A 20,194-nucleotide genomic window follows, 5' to 3' on the forward strand; every position below is an offset into this window, starting at 1 on the left:
CACGCGGGGGACGCGGGGGACAGCAGGGGGCTGCGGGGCCGCGTCCTGGCCGCCGAGGTGAGTGCTGGCCCCGCGAACCGTGGGTCCCCTCGCGGGCTTCTGGTTTCTTGGAGAGTTGCACTTCTGCCCGGCTCCCCCGAAGACGCTGGGTCCCACCCCGAGGTGGCGGCGCCCCCGAACCCCTGCGCAGACGTTTCAGGGAAGGGGTCGAGACACCCCCCGAGCAGCTTCCGCGGCGCCCCCGGCCCCTCAGGATAACGGCGCGGGCCTGGGCGGGGGGAGCAGAGACTGGCAGCAGGGACCCCCGGCCCCAGGGTCAGGAGCTAACCCCAATCGTCTGAAGGAGCCGGAGGGTCGAGCGGGCTGCGCCTGGGGGTCGTGCGGTAACTTAGATTTTCCGGTAAAGGATAAGAACGCGGTCCGCCTCAGGATGGAGAGAAGGACCGATGTAAGGAAAGCCGGCGTCTGTCCCCGTGTACCCCACCTGTCCCTCAGCACCCCCTGTTCACTTTGCACCCCACCAGTTACCCGCACCCCAGCTGTCCCCCCGCACCCGACCTGTCCCCCTGCACCCTACCTGTTTATCCTGCACCCCACCTGTCCCCCTGAACCCCACCTGTCCCCTTGCACCCCACCTGTCCCCTCGCACCCCACCTGTTCATCCTGCCTGTCTTCCTGCCACCCCACCTGATCCCCCATACCCCACCTGATCCCCCATACCCCACCTGACCCCCCTACCCCACCTGTTCCCCCTGTACCCCACCTGATCCCCCATACCCACCTGTTCCCCTGCACCCCACCTGTTCCACCACACCCTACCTGTTCCCCCATACCCCACCTGTTCACCTTGCACCCCACCTGTCCCACTGCACCTCAGCTGTCCCCCCGCACCCCACCTATTTACCTTGCACCCCAGCTGTCCCCCACACCCCAACTGTCCCCCCACATTCCACCTGTTCCCTTGCACCCCACAGCCTGCTGGTGCCCAAGAAACCAAGGTAGATTCTGAGAAAAGCTGCCCTAGGTCCACGGGCACCTTGCCCACCTGTCCTGGTACCACTCCCCCTCCATGGGCCCCTGGGCACTGAAGGTGAAGTCTGAGTAACCCTCCAGACTGTGGCCAGGAGGTCACGTTTCCAGGCAGCGGTGGACGAACTTGCTGCCGTCTAATACTGATTCCAGTCACTAACTTTTGCTACAGGTAAAAATTCTCATTGACTCAAGATGCGATGGGTTTTAATTCTTTTCTCTGGTTAACCATAATCTGAGTAGGGACTGGTCTGTATTCTAGATTCTGTGCAGCAGTGACTTAATTTCCATATAGGTGGAATCGAGGAGGAACAATTTCACTGCTGCTGTATAGGTGGAATGCTGCGAGGAGGAACAGTTTCGCCGCTGCTGATTAATAATATGTTTTGAACACCTGCTTTGTAGAAAATAATTTTTATTAGAAAAGAGAGATGATGACTGAGGTTTACACGTGGCATATTTTTAAAAATATGCTTTGTCCCTCTCTGTCATGCACAGCATCTATTTGTTGTCTTTAGCAGCTAACATCGGCAGTTATGGAGGCTGTAAATTTTCATAGTCAGTTAAGACTTCCAGGATTTCTCAGCAGTAAGAAAAGTCATTTGTATAAGGTGCTATTTGTAATTCATTAGTTGTAGACAGTTGGGGGTGAAGTAAAGTTAAAAGTTATTCAAAATAGCTTTTTATGTTTTTAAAAGTTGATGCTTGACTTCCAGATGTAACCACATTTGTCTTCTGGGTGCTTTGGTGTGCTGCCTTTCCTCTGCAGTTTGTGTGTGCGTACGTGTGGGTGTGTGTGTGTGTGCTTGTGCGCATGTGTGTGCGTGTGTGTTTGTGTATGTGTGTTTGTGTGTGCGTGCGTTTGTGTGGGTGTGCATGTGTTTGTGTGCGTGCGTGTGTGTGTGTGTGTGTGTGTGTGTGTGTGTGTGAGTTGTAGATGGAAGCATTGGGGAATGTGGAGGGTGTGGAGTTAGAGACCTGGGTTGAGATGGGGAAGCTTTTCCCTGACGCTGTGGGTCCAGGCTTCTCACAGAGCTTGAGGGTGCTTACTTACGAGGTTGCTAGAAGGCATCGTATAGGGAAGTGCTTCTTAAACGAAATATGTTTGGCATAAATTAAAGCAAACTGGAAATGCGCTAATGACAGTTGTATTCTGTAAGCGACATGAAAACGTCATAGTGAGACGTAAGCAAGTGCTGGTGTAGGGCCCGTCATTCTTTACTGCACAGTGCATGGCAGGAAGCATACAAAGAACAGCTCGGGTCTGGAGATGCTCAGAGAATCTGTGTTTCATGCGTGCGTTGTTTATAGTTTCCCTGGATAGAAAGATAAGTGGCATGAAATAAGACAGAAGGGAAGCATAGCTGTTACTCGTTCATGAGGGAGAATTTCAGCTCCCTCCCTTAAGCAGGCTTTCTGGGAATGTAATTTTGGAAGGTTCTGGGAGCTCTGCAGTGGAAGTGGGTGGGCCAGGCCCAGGGGCTGTCAAGGGTCTGAGAGGTGGGGAGAGCAGAGGCAGGTAACCAGGAGGGGGCCTTGCCTGGGTTGCAGACAGGGCCACAGCCCCAGGTCCATCTGGGGAGGGACAGAGCTACCTGTAAGGATAGGTGTGGCAAAGGAGCCCTGGGAGAGTGCCCTGCCACCAGCCCCCACCCTGACACACACACACTTCTGCTACGTCTGCCACCCTGCTGTGCTTCAGCCTGTTCATAGTTGCCAGGCTTGGACATTTGGTTTTGGTTCTGTTTGTTTGTTTTCTGTGAGTTTTCAAGATTTTGATCATAAAATGATTTTTTTTTTTTAAATGGAGTCTTGCTCTGCTGCCCAGGCTGGAGTGCAGTGCAGGGATCTCGGCTTGCTGCAGTCTTTGCCTCCCAGGTTCAAGCGATTCTCCTGCCTCGGCCTCCCGAGTAGCTGGGATTATAGGCATCCACCACCATGCCCGGCTAATTTTTGTATTTTTGGTAGAGATGGGGTTTTGCCATGTTGGTCAGGCCGGTCTTAAATTCCCGAACTCAAGTGATCCACCTGCCTCGGCCTCCCAAAGTGCTGGGATTACAGGCATGAGCCACCGCGTGCCCAGTCAAAATGATCATTTTTAATCTTGGATTATACCTTTCCTTCCATCATTGCCATTTCCTGCTTTTTGTTGTGTCATTGGAGTAAAGTAGGCCTGCCAGTAGAAAGTGCTATCTGGGAGTTGTTGATGTTTCATATTTTTGTTAAATGATGTGAAAAAGATGTAAAATGTTATTAAAATGTTTTGGGTTCAAAGTTTTTCTCTTCTGTGGGTCACCTTCTGATAGGGGAAATAACTTTGTAAAGTAAAATATGGTGTCCAGAGCTGTGACTGGTGCAGGGGCCCTGTGAGGGAGCGATGGGGAAGCACGCAGGTTGTTGCAGGTGCGCGTAGAGATGCGTGGCTGTCTGCGCAGAATAGGCCTGGCTACGTCAGCATTGGCAGAGGCGCTGGTTACCAGTTTGGCCATTCTAGGTTCCAGTATCTTACTGACTGTCAGGCCCTGGGGACTCACCGTGGGGCTTTAATGAAGAAAACAGAAGGAATTGGTTCTGATACCTCAACACTCTGTTTCCACTGACAACTACAGACAGCTGAGCCTTTTTAGCACGCGGTGGGTCAGGGTGAGTCAGGCTCCTGCAAGTCGTATATGTTGCTTCCGTGCTGAGGTCATGTTCTTTGTTCAAGTTTGGGTCCGTGGCTTGTTGTCCAGCTGTGGGGGACAGACCCTTACACTTAAATGTGGTCACTATTATTATGTTGTAGAAAAGCAGTGTGGACATTTACTTTGGAATATAAATACCAAAAGGAAAACTTCAAAGTGTTCAAAGCGAATTTTGAACTTTTGTACTCTCTTACTGATGTGGGTGATTAAGAGTGGACTACACAGGAAAAGCCAAGGAATTACATTGTGATAAACGGTGGCATGCACACTTACTGTTTTATTCTATTCGCTTATTTTTTTTTTTTCTGAAAGGAAAATAAAGCAGTGATTTCAGTGCAGTTTCTGATTTTCTGTAAGGAACATGAGAAAAGTGAGTCCAAAGAGCATTACATAAGCTAACGTGGTATTCAGTGCATATCTGAGCGGACAGAGGCTGGAAGGCCTTGAGCGTTGGAGAGGAAGCAGGCGGCAGGGACTCCAGCACACCTTGCGGGGGCGGCAGCCATCCTGGCAAGGCTGAGCGCTCCCTGCCCCCACAGTAGCTCACGCCGGGCCTGAGCTGGGTCGTCCCGATAGGATACCTGCGTGGGCCGTGTAGACACAACCCAGGGAGCTCCAGGGTTAATGACACTCCTGGTTCAGAAGCTTGGTCTGTTTTGTGTGAGAAGCGCTGAGCTATGACAGAAGGAATGTGCTGGGTCTTCCTCATTGTGCGTGCAGGTCTGAGCCTGGCTGGGTCCGCGGCGTTGAACCAGTGGGATGTTGTAAGGCTGGGCCTGTGGGCGGTTGCCCTGTGTGGGCCGGGCCAGCTTGAGGTCCGCTGAGGGCTGGAGCCAGCCCCTGACCCTGGCCAGCCGGCTTGCTGCAGGAGTGATAAGAAAAAGAAAGTCGACTCATGCTTTGTGCTCAGGCACTTGGCTCAGCAGGTCCATGGGAAGCAGCCCACACGAGAGGCCCTGATCCATGTCCAGCTGCTGTCTGTGCCTCCATGGAAGCCGCGGTTTCATGGCTTCGTGTCATTTGTGTGGGCTCTGTGCATTCAGCCAGCAGAGGCACTTCTCACAGAGCAGGGTTGAAGAGAATTCCTTTCTCTGGAAGCTCTTGTCCTGTGTTATATAGAATAGGTCGCTTTTCAGCTGCAGCAGAAGTCTAAACTAGCGCTCACAGGTGCCAAGGGCTGCACAGCGGTGCAGCGCTCCACTCATGGTCCCGAATCCAGGCTCCATGGGGGAAGAATGCACAGCGCGGCCCGTGGAGGCTGCTGGGACGGCGGCAGGCACCCTGCTTCTGGAACGACGTTTAGACATGCACATTTCTCCATGATTTAATAGGAAGGAATGAAAGGTGCAGCATTTTGCCAGCTGATGAAAATATCTGGGGAGCGAGTTATAGCGTAGTGGTAGCAAGAAGGAGAAGGTTATGTTTTCCAGTGTGCAGGCTCCAAAGTGATCTCTGCCAACAGTCAGAAGGCTGGAGTTTGGAGGCAGCTCCCACTTGCTATAAAAAGCCGCTTCCCTGCTCTGTTCTGTCTGCAGCAGCAGACGGCCCCAGAGGGCAAGGACTCCTGGTGACAAGAGGAGTATCAGGCGAAGACAAGGGAGGGAGGCTGTGTGCATGCACCTGTAATCCCGGGAGATTTCCAGTGCATTCCGCAGGCATGCGTGGCAGGCGACTCATTTCCCGTGGGGCTCAGGCGGCTGTTCTTGGTGGGCACTTGACTCCTGGGCGTGGCTTCTGTCTAGCATCCAGGCTGCCAGGAGCCTCTGGGGGCTGTGCAAACACCTGAAAGCACCTTCTTGGTCCCTCGAGGCCTTTCTCTATTGGCTTACATTTAGTGCCCTTTTGTGGTTATGTGTTTTCAGATCAAGTTTTTATACTTAAAATATACATTATATAAAAAGAAACAACCTTTTACACATGAGGAAAATCTACCTGTGGCCGTATGACAAGCACCGACAAATCTGGAAATGGCCTGTTAAGAGACAGATGTTTTGTGAATACTGCCCCGTGCTAAGTACTAAGTGCTCTCACACCCCAAGACAGGGCATGGACCACAGAGGCCATGTGCTTGCCCTGGGGGCCTGACATCCTTGTGTTTAGGAAAGATGATTTAAAACGTAAAGTAATATGATGAAAAGCTGTGGAGAAATAAGGCATACATGGGGCTACAAGGTGCGGAGAGGAGGGATTTGTAATTGAATGGGAGCCATGGCAGGAGAGGCGCCAAGAGAATGGGGTTATTGCCTGAAATGCCAATGGAGCTGAGAGATGGGTTGAGCCCACATCCACGGAAACCCATTCCCAGTGGGAGGAACAGCGACTGCGCGGCCCTGAGGCGGCCGCCCAAGCGTGTCCAGGAACAGCAGGTCGGCCAGGGCTGGAGGGCCCAAGGTGAGAGGGGACTGGTGAACACCAGGTCAGCGGGAGAACCACATGGGAAGAAGCCTTGGAGGCTCCATGTGTCAGAGCGGCTGGAAGGGCCACAGGCCAGACCCATGGAGGGACAATGTGGGAGAGCCACGGAGGGGCCACGTGACAGCTGTAGCAGACAGGGTGATGGACATCCATGGAGGGGCAGTGTGTGATGGCTGTGGAAGGACAGTGTGACATCTGTGGAGGGACAGTGTGATGGCCGCGGAGGGACAGTGGCAGCCGTGGAGGGACAGTGTGATGGCTGTGGAGGGACAGTGTGACATCTGTGGAGGGACAGTGGCAGCCGTGGAGGGACGGTGTGACATTTGTGGAGGGACAGTGGCAGCCGTGGAGGGACAGTGTGACATCTGTGGAGGGACAGTGTGACGGCCACGGAGGGATGGTGGCAACCGTGGAGGGACGGTGTGACGGCCGCGGAGGGACAGTGGCAGCCGTGGAGGGATGGTGTGATGGTTGTGGAGGGACAGTGTGACATCTGTGGAGGGACAGTGGCAGCCGTGGAGGGACGGTGTGACGGCCGCGGAGGGACAGTGTGACATTTGTGGAGGGACAGTGGCAGCCGTGGAGGGACGGTGTGACGGCCGCGGAGGGACAGTGGCGGCTGTGGAGGGACAGTGTGACATCTGTGGAGGGACGGTGTGACGGCCGCGGAGGGACAGTGGCAGCCGTGGAGGGACGGTGTGACAGCCGTGGAGGGACAGTGGCAGCCGTGGAGGGACCATGCACAGTGAGTGGTGACCAAGTTGGGACGTGAAGGCCGCTCCATGCTGCTGGGATTGCAGAGCCCCTGTGCTGCGGGTCATGTACTGCTGTGCGGGTTGTGCACTGCTTGCTCCTGGGCACCTGCACAGGGTGCTTCTGGTGGAGTTACTTTTCAGGGTGTTGACTTTCATATCGATGACAGGCAGCTTTTTCTCATTCTCACCATGGGGTCCTATGGGGCTGTGGCCCTGGGTCAGGAAAGCCCGGGAGGATGGCGCATGGCTGGATGGAGTTGGACGGGCGCCCTTCCTGCAGCTGCCTGTGGGAACCAGCAAACGGGGAGGAGGGAAGGGTGGTGCCCGAGCCTGTGGGTGTGACCCGGCTGGGACCGGGTGTGGGGACAGGAGTCTGTGGAATGTGGTGCTTCCTCCTGGCTGTGGGGCTGGAGGCACGGAGACGGTCGAGGGTGGTTTAGTCCACACAGGGGTCCTGTGGTCCCGCTCTGCTGGTGCCTGAGCGGCAGCTGCGGTCAAGTCACCGCTGTGCTCCACACGAGTCTTCCAAGGGCTCCAAGGGTTGGAGCGTCTGTAGATGCTCGGAGGGGTCACGGGGTGGGGGACGCGTTGTGCCCAAGGCTGTGTCGAGGGTCATGTGCAACTGCCCCTGCTGTGGACAGAGAGACAGGCAGAGACAGAGAGAGACAGGCAGAGACAGAGACAGAGAGAGACAGAGACAGAGGCAGATAGAGAGAGAGACAGAGGCAGAGAGAGACAGAGACAGGCAGAAGCAGAGACAGAGGCAGAGAGAGACAGAGAGACAGAGGCAGAAGCAGAGACAGAGACAGAGAGAGACAGAGATAGAGGCAGAGGCAGAGGCAGACAGAGGCAGATAGAGTCAGAGTCTTCTGTCTATAGTCCAGGATCTTCAGCCGCTGCTGCTACATCTACCCCAACCATGGCCCTCATGGCTGCCTCTCGCTCCTCCTTGGCGCCCTGTTACCGCCTTCGAGCCCCCACCCCTGGGATGCCCACCGTGCTCTCTGGTCTCTTCCTAGCCCCGAGTCAGCCCCTGATCCACGCCAGGCCCCGGGCAGTCCCCAGGCCGCTGCTGCTCTCATGCCCAGCCCGGCTTGCTTCCTAAACCCTTTCCAGTGAGCAGTCTCCTTTCCCGCAGATCCTGGCCCCACTGCCTTCTTTAGGAAGCCCTCCTGGCTGCTGACCCGCTGTCCCCAGCTCCCCGTGCTGCTTCCTTGGGAGGGAGTTGTAGCTGACGCCGTGCACCTCAGCTTCCCGTTGCGATGATGACCCCTCCCCAAGTGTACGGCACACAGCGTTGGTGGCGAGCTGTGTCGGGGCTGCTGGGAGCCCCCCAATGACCACTTCTGCTTAGGGGCACTAGAGAAGGGGAGACAAGCGGACACACGCATCTTCAGCCCTCCTGGGAAAGGGTAACCAGGGCTGGGCTGCCAGCAGCGACTGCAGAGGCCTGGGGCATGCAGCTGTCTGGACGCCACCCTTGCCCGTCAGGGGTGGACTCTCACGGCGCGGGCAGCTCTGGCCAGATGAGTGGACGCTGTGGCAGCGGGTCCGGGGCTGCTCGTCCCTCCCCAGTGTGTGGCGCAGAGAGGGGCACAGATGCTCTGGGCCGGGACGGGTTGATTCTGACCCGGTGAGGAGCTCGTGACCGACCGTTTTCTAAAGCCCTTGTGAAACTGAATGCATTTGCTTCTCTTTTCACTTTTTTTTCCTCTTCTGGGAACGTGCAGCGGAGGGGAGAAGGTCCTGTGGAGATGGTCTCAGTCTGAGGTGAGCAGAGCGTAATGGTGAGAAGGTGGCAGAGGGGGAGACACGGGCCCAGGGAGGACCCTGGAGGGAGGGGCTGCTGGGTGCCATGCGCCCTGAGACTTAGTCACAGCTGTGCTCTGAGGCCAAATCTGGGTGGTCACAAAACACAAACCCAGGACAGCGGCGTTCTCCCAAGTCTTAGAGAAGAAGCTCTTTCCTCCCTGCTTCCCTCCGCCTGTCCGTCCATCCATCCCCTTTGTCTCCTCATAGGCCTCTGGAAACGTTGGGTAGAAAGGGCTGGCGTGTTTGGCTCGCCGTTGCGTTTGGCTGAGTTAACCATAACATTCCAGGACTCCCGCCGTACACTTTGCATCCTTTTACGTTTCTCCCGCGTGGATTTATTTCTTGAGTTGGAACCTTATGAATGTGAATGGACCAGGCGCAGAATGCCGGGGACGCAGAGGTTTCCTGGCTCCCGTGGTGCGTCCGGGGTGGGATGTCCAGAGGCCGCGCAGCCTTGGACACTGGCCACCCGGCTCCCGGCCCCAGGCTCCTGGGCTCTGCCCTTGGGGCCACTTCACCCCCAGGTGGGAGGACGGAGGAAATGGCCCTGGCATCATTCGCCAGGCGGGTCCGCCGCAACGCTCTGAGCTCGGCCTGGTCGCGGGGTGCTGGGCGCTGATGGCCCCCGGCCTGTGTCTGGCAAGGCACTGGGACATCCCACGCTCGTGCAGTCTGTGGCGTGGACACAGGATGTGGTGTGGGTGGTTCAGCCTGCCGCCCCCACCTTTGCAGGGCCATGGAGGCCGGAGGAGTGGACGATAGGAAACTGACCAGTGGGCCCAGGATGCTCGAGGCCCGAGTGCCGGACAGGACTGAGCAGTAAGTGAAGAGCGGGGCACTTCACGGGCACAGAGCCTGTCTCTGCCCCGGGCGCGTCTCTGAAACCACATGGCAGCCCTGTGAGTCAGTGCCGTCCCTGTGCAGCGGAGGCCGTGGGGGCACAGGCAGGTCGAGGGCCTCGGTGGCTGGGAAGTTCTGGGCTGGGGCGGATGCAGACAGGCTTCCAGCACAGGCTCTAGCCCTGCCGCCCTGCGGCTGCTTCCCAGGTAGAGGCCTGGTGACTTCCTCCTGTGCCGGAGTCAGCATGACAACTCACGCTACCGCGCTCACGCCGTCCAGAAGCACTGACTCTGGAAAGGTGCCCGTGGAACGTCCGTGGGTCTTCAGCCAGCGTCCTTCCCACCCCGCATTCCTCCTGGATGGGCTCCCCTGAGCTCCTTTTGCAGGCCTTGATTGCGGGTGTGTGTGTCCCCACAATCATGCTGAACAGTGTCAGGGAGCGCAGTGGCTGTGCTGTCTATAAACACTTGTGGAAGGCGGGGCTGCGGCCTGACGCACATGGCATGAAACATTCCTTCAGCCTCGGTGTCTCTGGGCTCCTTCTCTGACTGAATGCATCATCTTTTTGTTTAAAACCACAATCCAGGCTGGGTGCAGTGGCTTACGCCTGTAATCCCAGCACTTTGGGAGCCCGAGGTGGGTGGATCACAAGGTCAGGAGATCGAGACTATCCTGGCTAACATGGTGAAACCCCGTCTCTACTAAAAATACAAAAAATTAGCCAGGCATAGTGGCGAGCACCTATAGTCCCAGCTACTCGGGAGGCTGAGGCAGGAGAATGGCGTGAACCCAGGAGGCGGAGCTTGCCGTGAGCCTAGATTGAGCCACTGCTTTCCGGCCTGGGCAAGAAGAGCGAGACTGTTGCAAAAAAAACACAATCCAAATCCAAATGCACAATGAAATCTTTCATTAAGATGCTTAAATTGGAAAATGACAGCAATCATGAAACAAAGCTTGCAGCCCAGGCAGGTGTGACCTCATGCTGCACACTGCTGGGGACAGAGTGTTTGGAAAGTGGAGTCTTCTGCTCTGCCCTCAGGGTCCATCTCATCTGCACCAGGGCGGGGAGAGTGAGCCCCAGCCCAGCCCCACCACTGAAAATGATGCCCGTGAGGTCCAGGTGAGTCACCCGTGGGGAGTTGCCCGCCACGTGGGCTGACGCTGCTGGAAGATTGCACAGAGAAGGCAGGCTCTAGACCCCTGGGCTTCAGGGAGCTGGGACGTTTTGTGTGGCCTGGAGGTTCCAGGGACACAGAAACTTCTCACAGCAGGTCTGAGCTGGGGGAGCAGGCTGTGGGGGGAGGAGTGCGTGCTGCCACGGGCTGTGTAGGGCGCATAGGCAGCTCTGAGTCTAGAAACAAAGGCGTGGTTTCTGTGTCAGCCCCTGACATGGTGTGGCTGTGTCCCCACCCAAATCTCAACTTGAATTGTATCGCCCAGAATTCCCACGTGTTGTGGTGGGGACCCAGGGGGAGGTAACCGAATCCTCGGAGCTGGTCGTTCCTGTGCTATTCTCCTGATAGTGGATACGGCCGTGAGATCTGATGGGTTTATCAGGGGTTTCCACTTTTGCTTCTTCCTCATTTTCTCTTGCCACCGCCATGTAAGAAGAGCCTTTCACCTCCCGCCATGATTCTGAGGCCTCCCCAGCCATGTGGAACTGTAAGTCCAATTAAAACTTTTTGTTCCCAGTCTCAGGTATGTCTTTATCAGCAGCGTGAAAGCGGAATAACACAGCCTCCTAGAAATTTTCCTTCATAGGAATGCAGTTTTTAAGAGACACTAATTTGGAAGGAAATTTTTGGAGTTTGCAGTGTGCCTGACACTTGTGTACGCGTCAGGATGCCGGTGGTAGGGCAAGGCCTGGGCCAGAATCTGACAGTCGCTTCCTAGCTGTAGAGTCAGGGGCTGCTGTGGGCTGCGCCGAGCCTCAGGAGGGGTGGGGGCTGTGCTTTCTGCACAGGGCTGCCCTGCAGACTTGCAGAGCTGATCCAGGCAGACGCCGTGGTAGCTGCTGGGTGAAGGGTGAGCTGTCACCCTTAAAAAGGGCCAGGCATAAAAAGGAGTAATGCCCAGGCTTGTTCGTCTTTCCGTTGGTCCTAAGATTATCAGTGGAAGAATGAGAAATCAATTGGACTCATTTTTATACATTTTAGTAGAGAAACAAATAGCATGAATGAGATTTACACAGTGTGGTTGAAAAAATGGAGAGTAAACAACAGGGCTTAAGGAAACAGAATTCTCTGAAGACACAGAAAGCCGTGTGGCTGTCAGGTAGAGCGTGCTAGTGTGGTGTTCGTTCTGGAACAGACCCGGCAGGCGGATGGCTGGTCTTCTCCAGGGCAGAAAGGGGGGAGGGTGTGCTTCTGACCCTGCCACTTGCTCACCACCTTTGCGAACGGAATGTGGGTCACAAGGGGAGGGCGCTGGTTTTCTCTGAAGCCCGAGGACGCCTGGCTCCTCAGCATTACTAATGTTGGGCAGGTGAATCTGTGAGCTCAGTGTCTTCAGCCGGTGAGGAGCTGAGGAATACCACTCGCCTCACCGTGAGTGAAGGTGGTGAGGACTCGGGGTTGTGGGGATGCCGCTTCTCACGCTCACAGGTGCTCTGGGTACGGTTTCCTCCTCCGTCTCCCCTCAGGACTGCGGAGTTCAAAGGTGTTTGTTCATTGTCTCCTCTGCAGAGTTCAGGGCGTTTATTCATTGCCTCTTCTTCGTATGATGGACGCATCTCTATCTGTCCTGTTCCCCGAGGTCCTGGTGCACAGTGGAAGGAACAGACATTGGGCTGGGACCTGCTGGGGATGCCAGGCGGTGCCTGCTGCCTTCCCTTTCTCTAACGGGCCTGGACTCCATCTGCAGTGATCCTGATGTGTGAGATGGCGTTGGCCCTGGTGCCAGCGTCCCAGGGAAAGATGACATCAACCTAAACTCTTGAGGATTCGTAGCTGTGTTGGAGCATTGTTAATTTTCTTTGTTGGGAGATGCTGTAGCTGTGGAACATACTGTTCTTCCATCTGGCTCTGAGGCTGCCGAGTCATCCCAGCCAGGCTGACGAATGAAGGTGTCCTCTCCTTCCCACAGCCACCCCACGCCCGCCTGGCCTGGGGAGAAGCCATCCCTCCCTCTGCACTAAGGGCAGCAGTCAGCGTCCGGCCCTGCTGCTGTGTGCACGCCGGCGGCGTCCGCTTCAGACCCCACGTGTTCGTTCTTTCAGAGAGCGCGCGCACTCTTCAGCACAGTTGGTGTTGGCTAAATATTTGTTGACTGAGGCTGAACGGTCATTTTAGGTTTTGTCAGGGTCTCAGAGCCAGTGTGGTCCTCTCTGCCCATGGGATCCGATTGTCGGAAGCATTGATGCCATCTGGCGTGGGGGCTGTCTGGCGTGGGGGCTGTCTGGCGTGGGGGCTGTCTGGCGTGGGGACTGTCCGATGTGGGGACTGTCCAGCGTGGAAGCTGTCTGGCGTGGGGACTGTCCAATGTGGGGACTGTCCGGCATGGAAGCTGACTGGCGTAGGGGCTGCCTGGCATGGGGGCTGTCTGATGTGGGAGCCATCCAGTGTGGGGGCTGTGTGGTGTGGGGGCCATCTGGCATGGAAGCTGTCTGGTGTGGGGACTGTCGGGCGTGGGGACTGTCCGGTGTGGGGGCTGTCCACTGTGGAAGCTGTCTGATGTGGGGACTGTCCAACGTGAGGACTGTCTGAAATGGGGACCGTCCGGCGTGGGGACCGTCCAGCGTGGGGACCATCTGGCATGTTTGCTGCATTTGTCTCTGAAGATTCCTTCCATGAGCGTCATTCTTTCCATTCACCATTGTGGTCCAAGCATGTCTGTCTGACCTTACCTTGGGAATGACAGCTTTCCCTCAAAGGATGATGTCCTTTGTCGTCCCATGGAATCACTGCTGGGGTGCAGAGGGTGGGCACCTCCCGCCTCATGGGTCCTGCTGGGGTGGACAGGGTGGGCACCTCCCGCCTCACGGGTGCGCTGGCAGGCACTTGGACCCTGTCTCATTGCACAGAGAGCTCTCCTGCACGGGCACGGCGGGTGGAAGGGCAGAGGTGTGCCGTCGGGGCCCAGGCCCGGGCTCTGGATGCTCGCATCAGCCACCCGCCATTGGGGCCCAGGCCGGCTCGGGGTGCTCACATCAGCCACCTGCCCTCAGCTGTAGCTTTGGGTGAGTGTCTCAAGTCTCCCAACCACTGGTTTCTCCACTGAAAAATAATAACAGTCCCCACGTCTTGGAGTTGTGCTGGCGAGGTGGACCTAAAAGGAAAAAAGCTAGGGTGAAAGTACTCTATGTAGAGGGTTATTTGAGCCGCGTGTGAGGCCTGAAGCCCAGGAGCCTGGATCCAGGCTGCCCTGAACACACACTGATGAGCAGCGTCTCCAGGGGGATTTTGGAAAGCAGAAAGGGGGTCAGGGAGGCTGACAGAAAGCTGTTTGTCAGGAATTCTCATGATTTATGGAAACCATTGGTTTATTGATTAGTGATTACTGTGCATTCTTAAGCTACAGGGCGTGTGATGGGGTCCAGCGTGGCATCACTAGGCTCTTCCCAGCCACTGGGGGCCACCGCAGGCTGCATTGAGTGAACACGGGGCTCCCTGGGAGCACAGAGCAGAGAGCAGGGTGTGGCTGTGGCTCGTCTGCACATTCTCGGTGCCTGATGATGTGAAAGGGCTCCCGTCCCTCAGACAGAAGTTCTGCTCTTTTCTCAGCAGTGCATGTTGAGCTACTTGTGCATGTTGGTGAAATGACCTGAAACCAAGGAACTGAGGCTGTAAGGTGCTGAACCATAAGGCCAGGTGCTGGGGATGGGGCGAGGGTGGTGGCATGTGGCCTTATGGCACCTGAGCGAGTCTGGGGGATGGAGGGAGAGCAGGTTCAGGGCTGGGAACACAGGAGGGTGGAAGGGCAGGCGCTGGGCTGGGAACAGAGGAGGGCAGATGGGCGGGCACTGGGCTGGGAATGCAGGAGGTGCCACATCTGAGGTTGGGGGCAAGATCCCACTGCCAGCCTCATTGGAAAGCAGTGTCTGTCTGCTTCTGAGAGTGCCAGAGCCAGCGGCCAGCTCTGTGCACTACGATAAGAGAATTCGCTGGCCTGGTAGCGTTCTGGGTGTGTGGCAGGCAGAGCCTGGAGCTCTTGGCACCTGCCATCCCCTCGCATTCCCCTCACTGAAGAGCACATGAGGCCAGTGACCACCCTGGGCGTGGGCCCGCCTGGCCTCGGAGGAGCTGGCCTGTGGGTGACACTCAGGGACCATGGCCCCTGTGGCCGCATGTGCTTTTCCTGATGCAGCCGGGGCCTGGGGCTGGTGCCTGGTCCCTGGTGCTGGAACCTGGTCCCTAGTGCTGGAGCCGAGGCAGCCAGAGAGTTCCCCGAGGACAGCTTATTTCCCCTGGATGGTTCTGGCGGGAGCCAGGCCTGTGTGTTGTGGTCTTAACACGAGTCACCAGCAACTGGCCTTCCCGGGTCACTGCTGGCATCCAGCTCACACTGAAACTCATGTCCTCAAAGCAGGGAGGGAAACATGAAGCGTAGACAAGAATCACAGCAGCAGGCAGGCTGGGACCCAGCCTCGCCCCGAGAGGTTAGCCACACGTTTACCCAAAGGAGTGGAGAGGGCCGCTGGCGCCGCACCTGATCCCAGCTGAGTCTGGAAGTAACACGTCTGGTTTACATGTTGATTTCTCCCTTTAGAATACGGTGGGACATTCAGCAAGGAGTTGAAGCCAGTGTCAGGTTGGGAGGGCCTGGCCAGCGAATCCAAGTTACAAAATAAACTTCTGGCTACAGTTCAAGGTGAAGTCACTCCAACCCTGAGAAGTCTCTTTTGTTTTGCTCTCGAGTGTTGTTTCAAGGGAGATTTGCAAGTATTCACGACGAATAGGTGGTGAGTCTTCTAATCATGGATCATAATGACAGTTAGTTCTTCCTTTTGGCGAGGTTCTCTGTCGACAGCCCTGCATCTGTTGAGTGCGTGTTTTTCCACCTGAACGGTGACAAGCAGTGTCTCTCCTTCTTGCAGGAGCTGCTTCCTGTAACAGAGCCGAGAAGAGAGGCATCTGGAGCTGCAGCATGGACCAGCGAGAGCCCCCGCGTACCGCTCCTGCAGGTAACAGCACTTGGCAGGTGGGCCTGTGGGTCAGGGCGCGCTGCTGCTCTCATCAAGGACAGGGTACTTTTGGAACCACTGAATTGCTGGTCACTGGGGTATGGGGTGGAGCGAGAGCTTCCCGGGAGAAAGAGAAGGTTCCGATGTGACCCGGCTGCCCCCACCCCTGCCTTTCGACGCGGGCATCCTGGATGAGCCTCTCGCGTGCCTTGCAGGTGCTGCTGTGTTGCTCGAGGGGACCTGCCGTCAGCGTCTGAAACTCCCTTCAGGTTCCCCTCAGCCTGACGCGGTCAGCGATGGAGCGGGAGGGTGGTTACGGGATGGAGCCTTCCAGTGTTAATGGCCCAGGAGGGTGGTTACGGGATGGAGCCTTCCAGTGTTGAAGGCCCAGGAGGGTGGTTACGGGATAGAACCTTCCATCGTTAAAGGCCCCGCTCAGGCTTAGAGCACAGCTTGCCCGTGGCGAGCTCTCGCCCAGTTTCCTTTTCTGCTTCCCTCCTCTGCGGGCGCTCAGGGACAAGCACGACCTCTCTCTCCATATGCTCCCTAAGGGAGGGCTGCTGATGAAAGATTTCTCTTCGTTGTCCCCTCACCCAAGTTAAATTATGGCCAAAAAGACTGTGCCAGGGTTGCCAGCTTGCACTCCAGCCAGTGGAGAAGGTGGACACTGACCCACGTTTCCATGGCAGGTCGTCTTCAGGGCCTGGAGACCTGGCCTCTGTTCTCCCGGGGCCTGCCCGACCACACGGTGCACGCGGGCCTGGTGTCCGTTGCAGATCCGGGGGGCGATGAAGCTGTGGAGGTCGGGGAATTAACTGTGTGGGCTCCAGGCCCCTTGGCACCGTGGGTGTGGGTCTTGGGAGATGCCAGGATTTGGTTATCTGTGCCCTCCCAACTACATGGGCACTCTGGGCCCTCAGTGGTTGTAGCTGGATCAGAAAAGAGGCAGCCTGGAAGTCAGGGTGTTCACAAGCAAGTCAGTCACCAGGGCCTGGTAGATGACAGAGACAGGAGAATCCAGGGGTCACTGGGCTCTGGTGAACGACAGAGACGCGAGAATCCAGGGGTCACCAGGCCTGGCAGATGACAGAGATGAGAGAATCCAGGGGTCTGGCAGATGACAGAGATGAGAGAATCCAGGGGTCACCGGGGCCTGGTGGACGACAGAGACGCGAGAATCCAGGGGTCACCAGGCCTGGCAGATGACAGAGATGAGAGAATCCAGGGGTGAGCAGTGGCCACCCCAGAAACAGCCTGTGACACTGCAGGGGCCAGAAGCGACCCCCACTCCTGCTGCCGGGGGTCTGCGCTGGGGAACCAGGCCTGGAAGTCCAGCTCTTGGAGTTCTCCAGAGCTGAAAGACCACGGGGTACAAGACCCGGTACCGGGAACCCAAGGCCACGGCCCCGCTTCTTCTCTTCTGGGGGTGACGTCGGCTGCTCTCCTTGCCTCTTTGTCGGCTGGTCTCCTTGCGGTGGTGCTCATTGTCACCCCAGCTTCACTCACTTGTGGATTGCTGGCATTCAGGCTCTGCCAGACTACGTCGTTTTAATTGAAAATGAGGCCAGGCACCATAGCTCACACCTGTTATGCCAGCACTTTGGGAGACTAAGGTGGGTGAATCACTTGAGCCCAGGAGTTTGAGACCAGCTTGGGCAACATAGTGAGACCCCATCTCTGCAAAAAGAATAATATAGTAATAATTAGTTGTGCATAATGGTGCATGCCTGTAGTCCCAGCTACTCATGAGGCTGAGGTGGGAGGTTCACTTGAGCACGGGAAGTTGAGGCTGCAGTGAGCCGAGATTGTGCCACTGAACTCCAGCCTGGGTGGTGGGAGTGAGACCCTGTCTGAAAAGTAAAAGTGGAAAATGAGGCAGAGAGCAACATCTTTTATTGTTTTTCATTCCTATCAAATGAGATGATGCCCTGGCAAAGCAGGGCACTGGGTGTCATCCTGTGGCCTCATCCGCCGTGGGCCCTCTTGGGGTGACCATCCCTGCAAGGGCCCCCTCCCACCTCCCTGCTTGCTTTTTGGCATTTCATGGAAACGAGTGGTTGTCTTGGGTAGTTCTCTGTTTGAAGGGGTGGGCACCAGATCTTGTGTGCTTTTCTGTTGCCTCCCCTCCTTCCCACCCGCAAAGGTGGGAAACCATTAATACGGTGCTTTGACATGCTCAGGAGGCAGGTACAGTTGTTGGGGGAAGTTGAAAAGAAAGGCCAGGAAGTTGTCTCTGCAGGTAAGTGTCCAGGACTGTGGAGGACGCAGGGCCGTTCAGAGTCCCACGGCAGACGGATGCTGCCTTTGCCCCTGTCTTGCCCACTGTTTCAAAGAAGGCGGAAACCCCGTTTTGTCATTAAATGTGTCTCCCGCATTTGCTGACGTCGTCATCAGTCCTGGCTAGTGCCTGGCACCCTGAGGAGCTCTGCCCCACGGTGCCACCACCTGGATTGGATGAAATGCCCACCCACCCACGGTCTTCACAACCAGAACTGGCTCTCTGCCCAGCTGGATTGGATGAAATGCCCACCCACGGTCTTCACTACCAGAACTGGCTCTCTGCCCAGCGGTGCCACCACCTGGATTGGACAGAATGCCCACCCACCCACGTCTTCACAACCAGACTGGCTCTCTGAAAGGTCCCTGGCCCCATAGCACTCCACCTTGGTAGTTGTCCTAATTAGAGACATGGCCTCTGATGGAGGCAGGACTCGGGGTGCCCAGGGTTACCAGCCGCTGCTGTTGCTCCCTGCAGCAGGTCACACCTCTCCTGGGGCTGCGGGTGTCTCCACAGCCCCTCCCTCTGCCCAGATTACGACCCAGGGGACAGTATGACAGGCCCACGCCCTCTGGGTGCAGCTGGACTGGCCAGGCCGCCCTTGGGCCAAGGCCCACTAGATCCAGCCTCAGGGCTTGTCACTAACTCCAGGCTGCAGGAACGTGGAAATCTCCACAGTTTGCCACTGTTAACATTGCACCCAGGAGGGTGTCCTCGGGAGACCCTGGTAGGAGCCCAGGAGCCTTGGAGGTGCTGAGGAGCCGCCCTAGCCCTCTGTCGGGTGGAGAGCGAGGTGCCTGTTGTTGCTGACAGGCCACATGATCCTGGACTTTGATTCAGAAAGCCACCGTTTAATGACAGTGCTGTGGCTCGGAAACTTAGGTGAGTTTCTAGCCAATAACTTTTATGACAAATAGAAATAGGGATAATGGCCTGGTGTCTTTTCTGAGGATTCTGTGGTACTTTAATTATAATTTCCCCCGTTATTAAGTAAACTGTGCACTGAAAAGTGCCCCTGAAGATCAGGATGCGGCAGGAGAGTACTGCGACCTCAGTTCTTCCCTGCGCTCAGACACAGTTGGTGCTGGTACTTTAGATCATCACTTCTCCGGTTTTTTCCGCATATTTCTTTTCTACATAATCGTAGTCATCGAATGTAAGTTTTTGACTTTTTTTTTGAGACAGAGTCTGCCTCTCTTGCCAGGCTGGAGTGAAGCGGTGTGAGCGTGGCTCGCAACCTCTGCTTCCTGGGTTCAAGGATTCTCCTGCCTCAGCCTCCTAAGTAGCTGGGATTGTAGACACCCGCCACCACACCCAGCTAATTTTAGTATTTTTAGTAGAGACGGGGTTTCACCGTCTTGGCCAGGCTGGTCTTGATCTCCTGACCTCAAGTGATCTGCCCACCTTGGCCTCCCGAAGTGATGGGATTACAGGCGGAAGCCACCACACGTGGCCTGATTTTTAACATTTTGAGTGTACGTTTTTATACCAGCTTTAACATTTTTATTTGTGAACATTTTCCAGGCTTCATAAGTGTCCTTCTCAGTGGCTGCCCTTGGGGCCTCCTGGCAGGGGTGCTGTTGTGTGTTCCAGTGGAATCATTCCTTAGTCCATGCCCATTCCTCACCTTTACCAGGTCCCTGTGCCTTCTCTAGAAATGTCCTTGGCAGCAAGTCAAGTCATCACAAGGTGAAGTGGTGTTTGTGAGGCAGCTTGTGCACCAGGAAAGATTTCAGGCTCTACTGCCCCGCTGCTGGGATTCAAATGTTGACTCTGAGGTGTGTGATCTGGTGACCTAAGCAGCCTTCAATTTCCGTCATTCCTGGAACAAACAGAACCCCTCTCATAAGTTTGGGGAGGATATGACAAGTTAGCATCTCTAAAGTACTTAGACCTAGCTGGTAAGCACTTAGCAAATCCATTCAGAAGATGATCTGGGATTTCTCAGAATGCAAAACAGTCACACTGCCAGCTAAAGCCTTTCTCTAATTAGTAGCAAAATTCCAATGCAAATTATGTTCGGGCAAAAGAAATCAGTACAATTGGCATGTTAATGTTGGTTCACAAAAAATCATTTACCAAATACCTGGTAACTTCCGTAATGAGCTCAGACAGATGCCAGCACACACACTGGCATTGTCTCTGGGGGCAGCATTGTTTCTGGGGGATGGACTGTTTCTGGAGGATGGACTGTTTGTGGGGGGTGGACTGTTTCTGGGGGATGGACTGTTTCTGGAGGATGGGCTGTTTGTGGGGGGTG

The 20,194-nt window shown here is 55.9% G+C and overlaps 1 protein-coding gene across 1 annotated transcript in view; it reads left to right on the top strand.

Annotated features, from left to right (window-relative positions):
- The first annotated feature begins 9 nt into the window (after nucleotides 1-9).
- The window catches only part of ARHGEF10 (Rho guanine nucleotide exchange factor (GEF) 10), a 135,156-nt gene continuing 114,971 nt past the window's right edge, over nucleotides 10-20,194 (top strand). Inside the window, exons 1-2 of the mRNA XM_011937549.1 lie at nucleotides 10-57; nucleotides 15,570-15,656. Coding sequence (XP_011792939.1) covers nucleotides 15,620-15,656 — 37 coding nt within the window. The 5' untranslated portion in view covers nucleotides 10-57; nucleotides 15,570-15,619. The remainder of the gene's footprint in view (nucleotides 58-15,569; nucleotides 15,657-20,194) is intronic.

This window comes from Colobus angolensis, unplaced genomic scaffold, assembly GCF_000951035.1.
Source record: "Colobus angolensis palliatus isolate OR3802 unplaced genomic scaffold, Cang.pa_1.0 Scaffold165, whole genome shotgun sequence".
NCBI classification, from domain to species: domain Eukaryota; kingdom Metazoa; phylum Chordata; class Mammalia; order Primates; family Cercopithecidae; genus Colobus; species Colobus angolensis.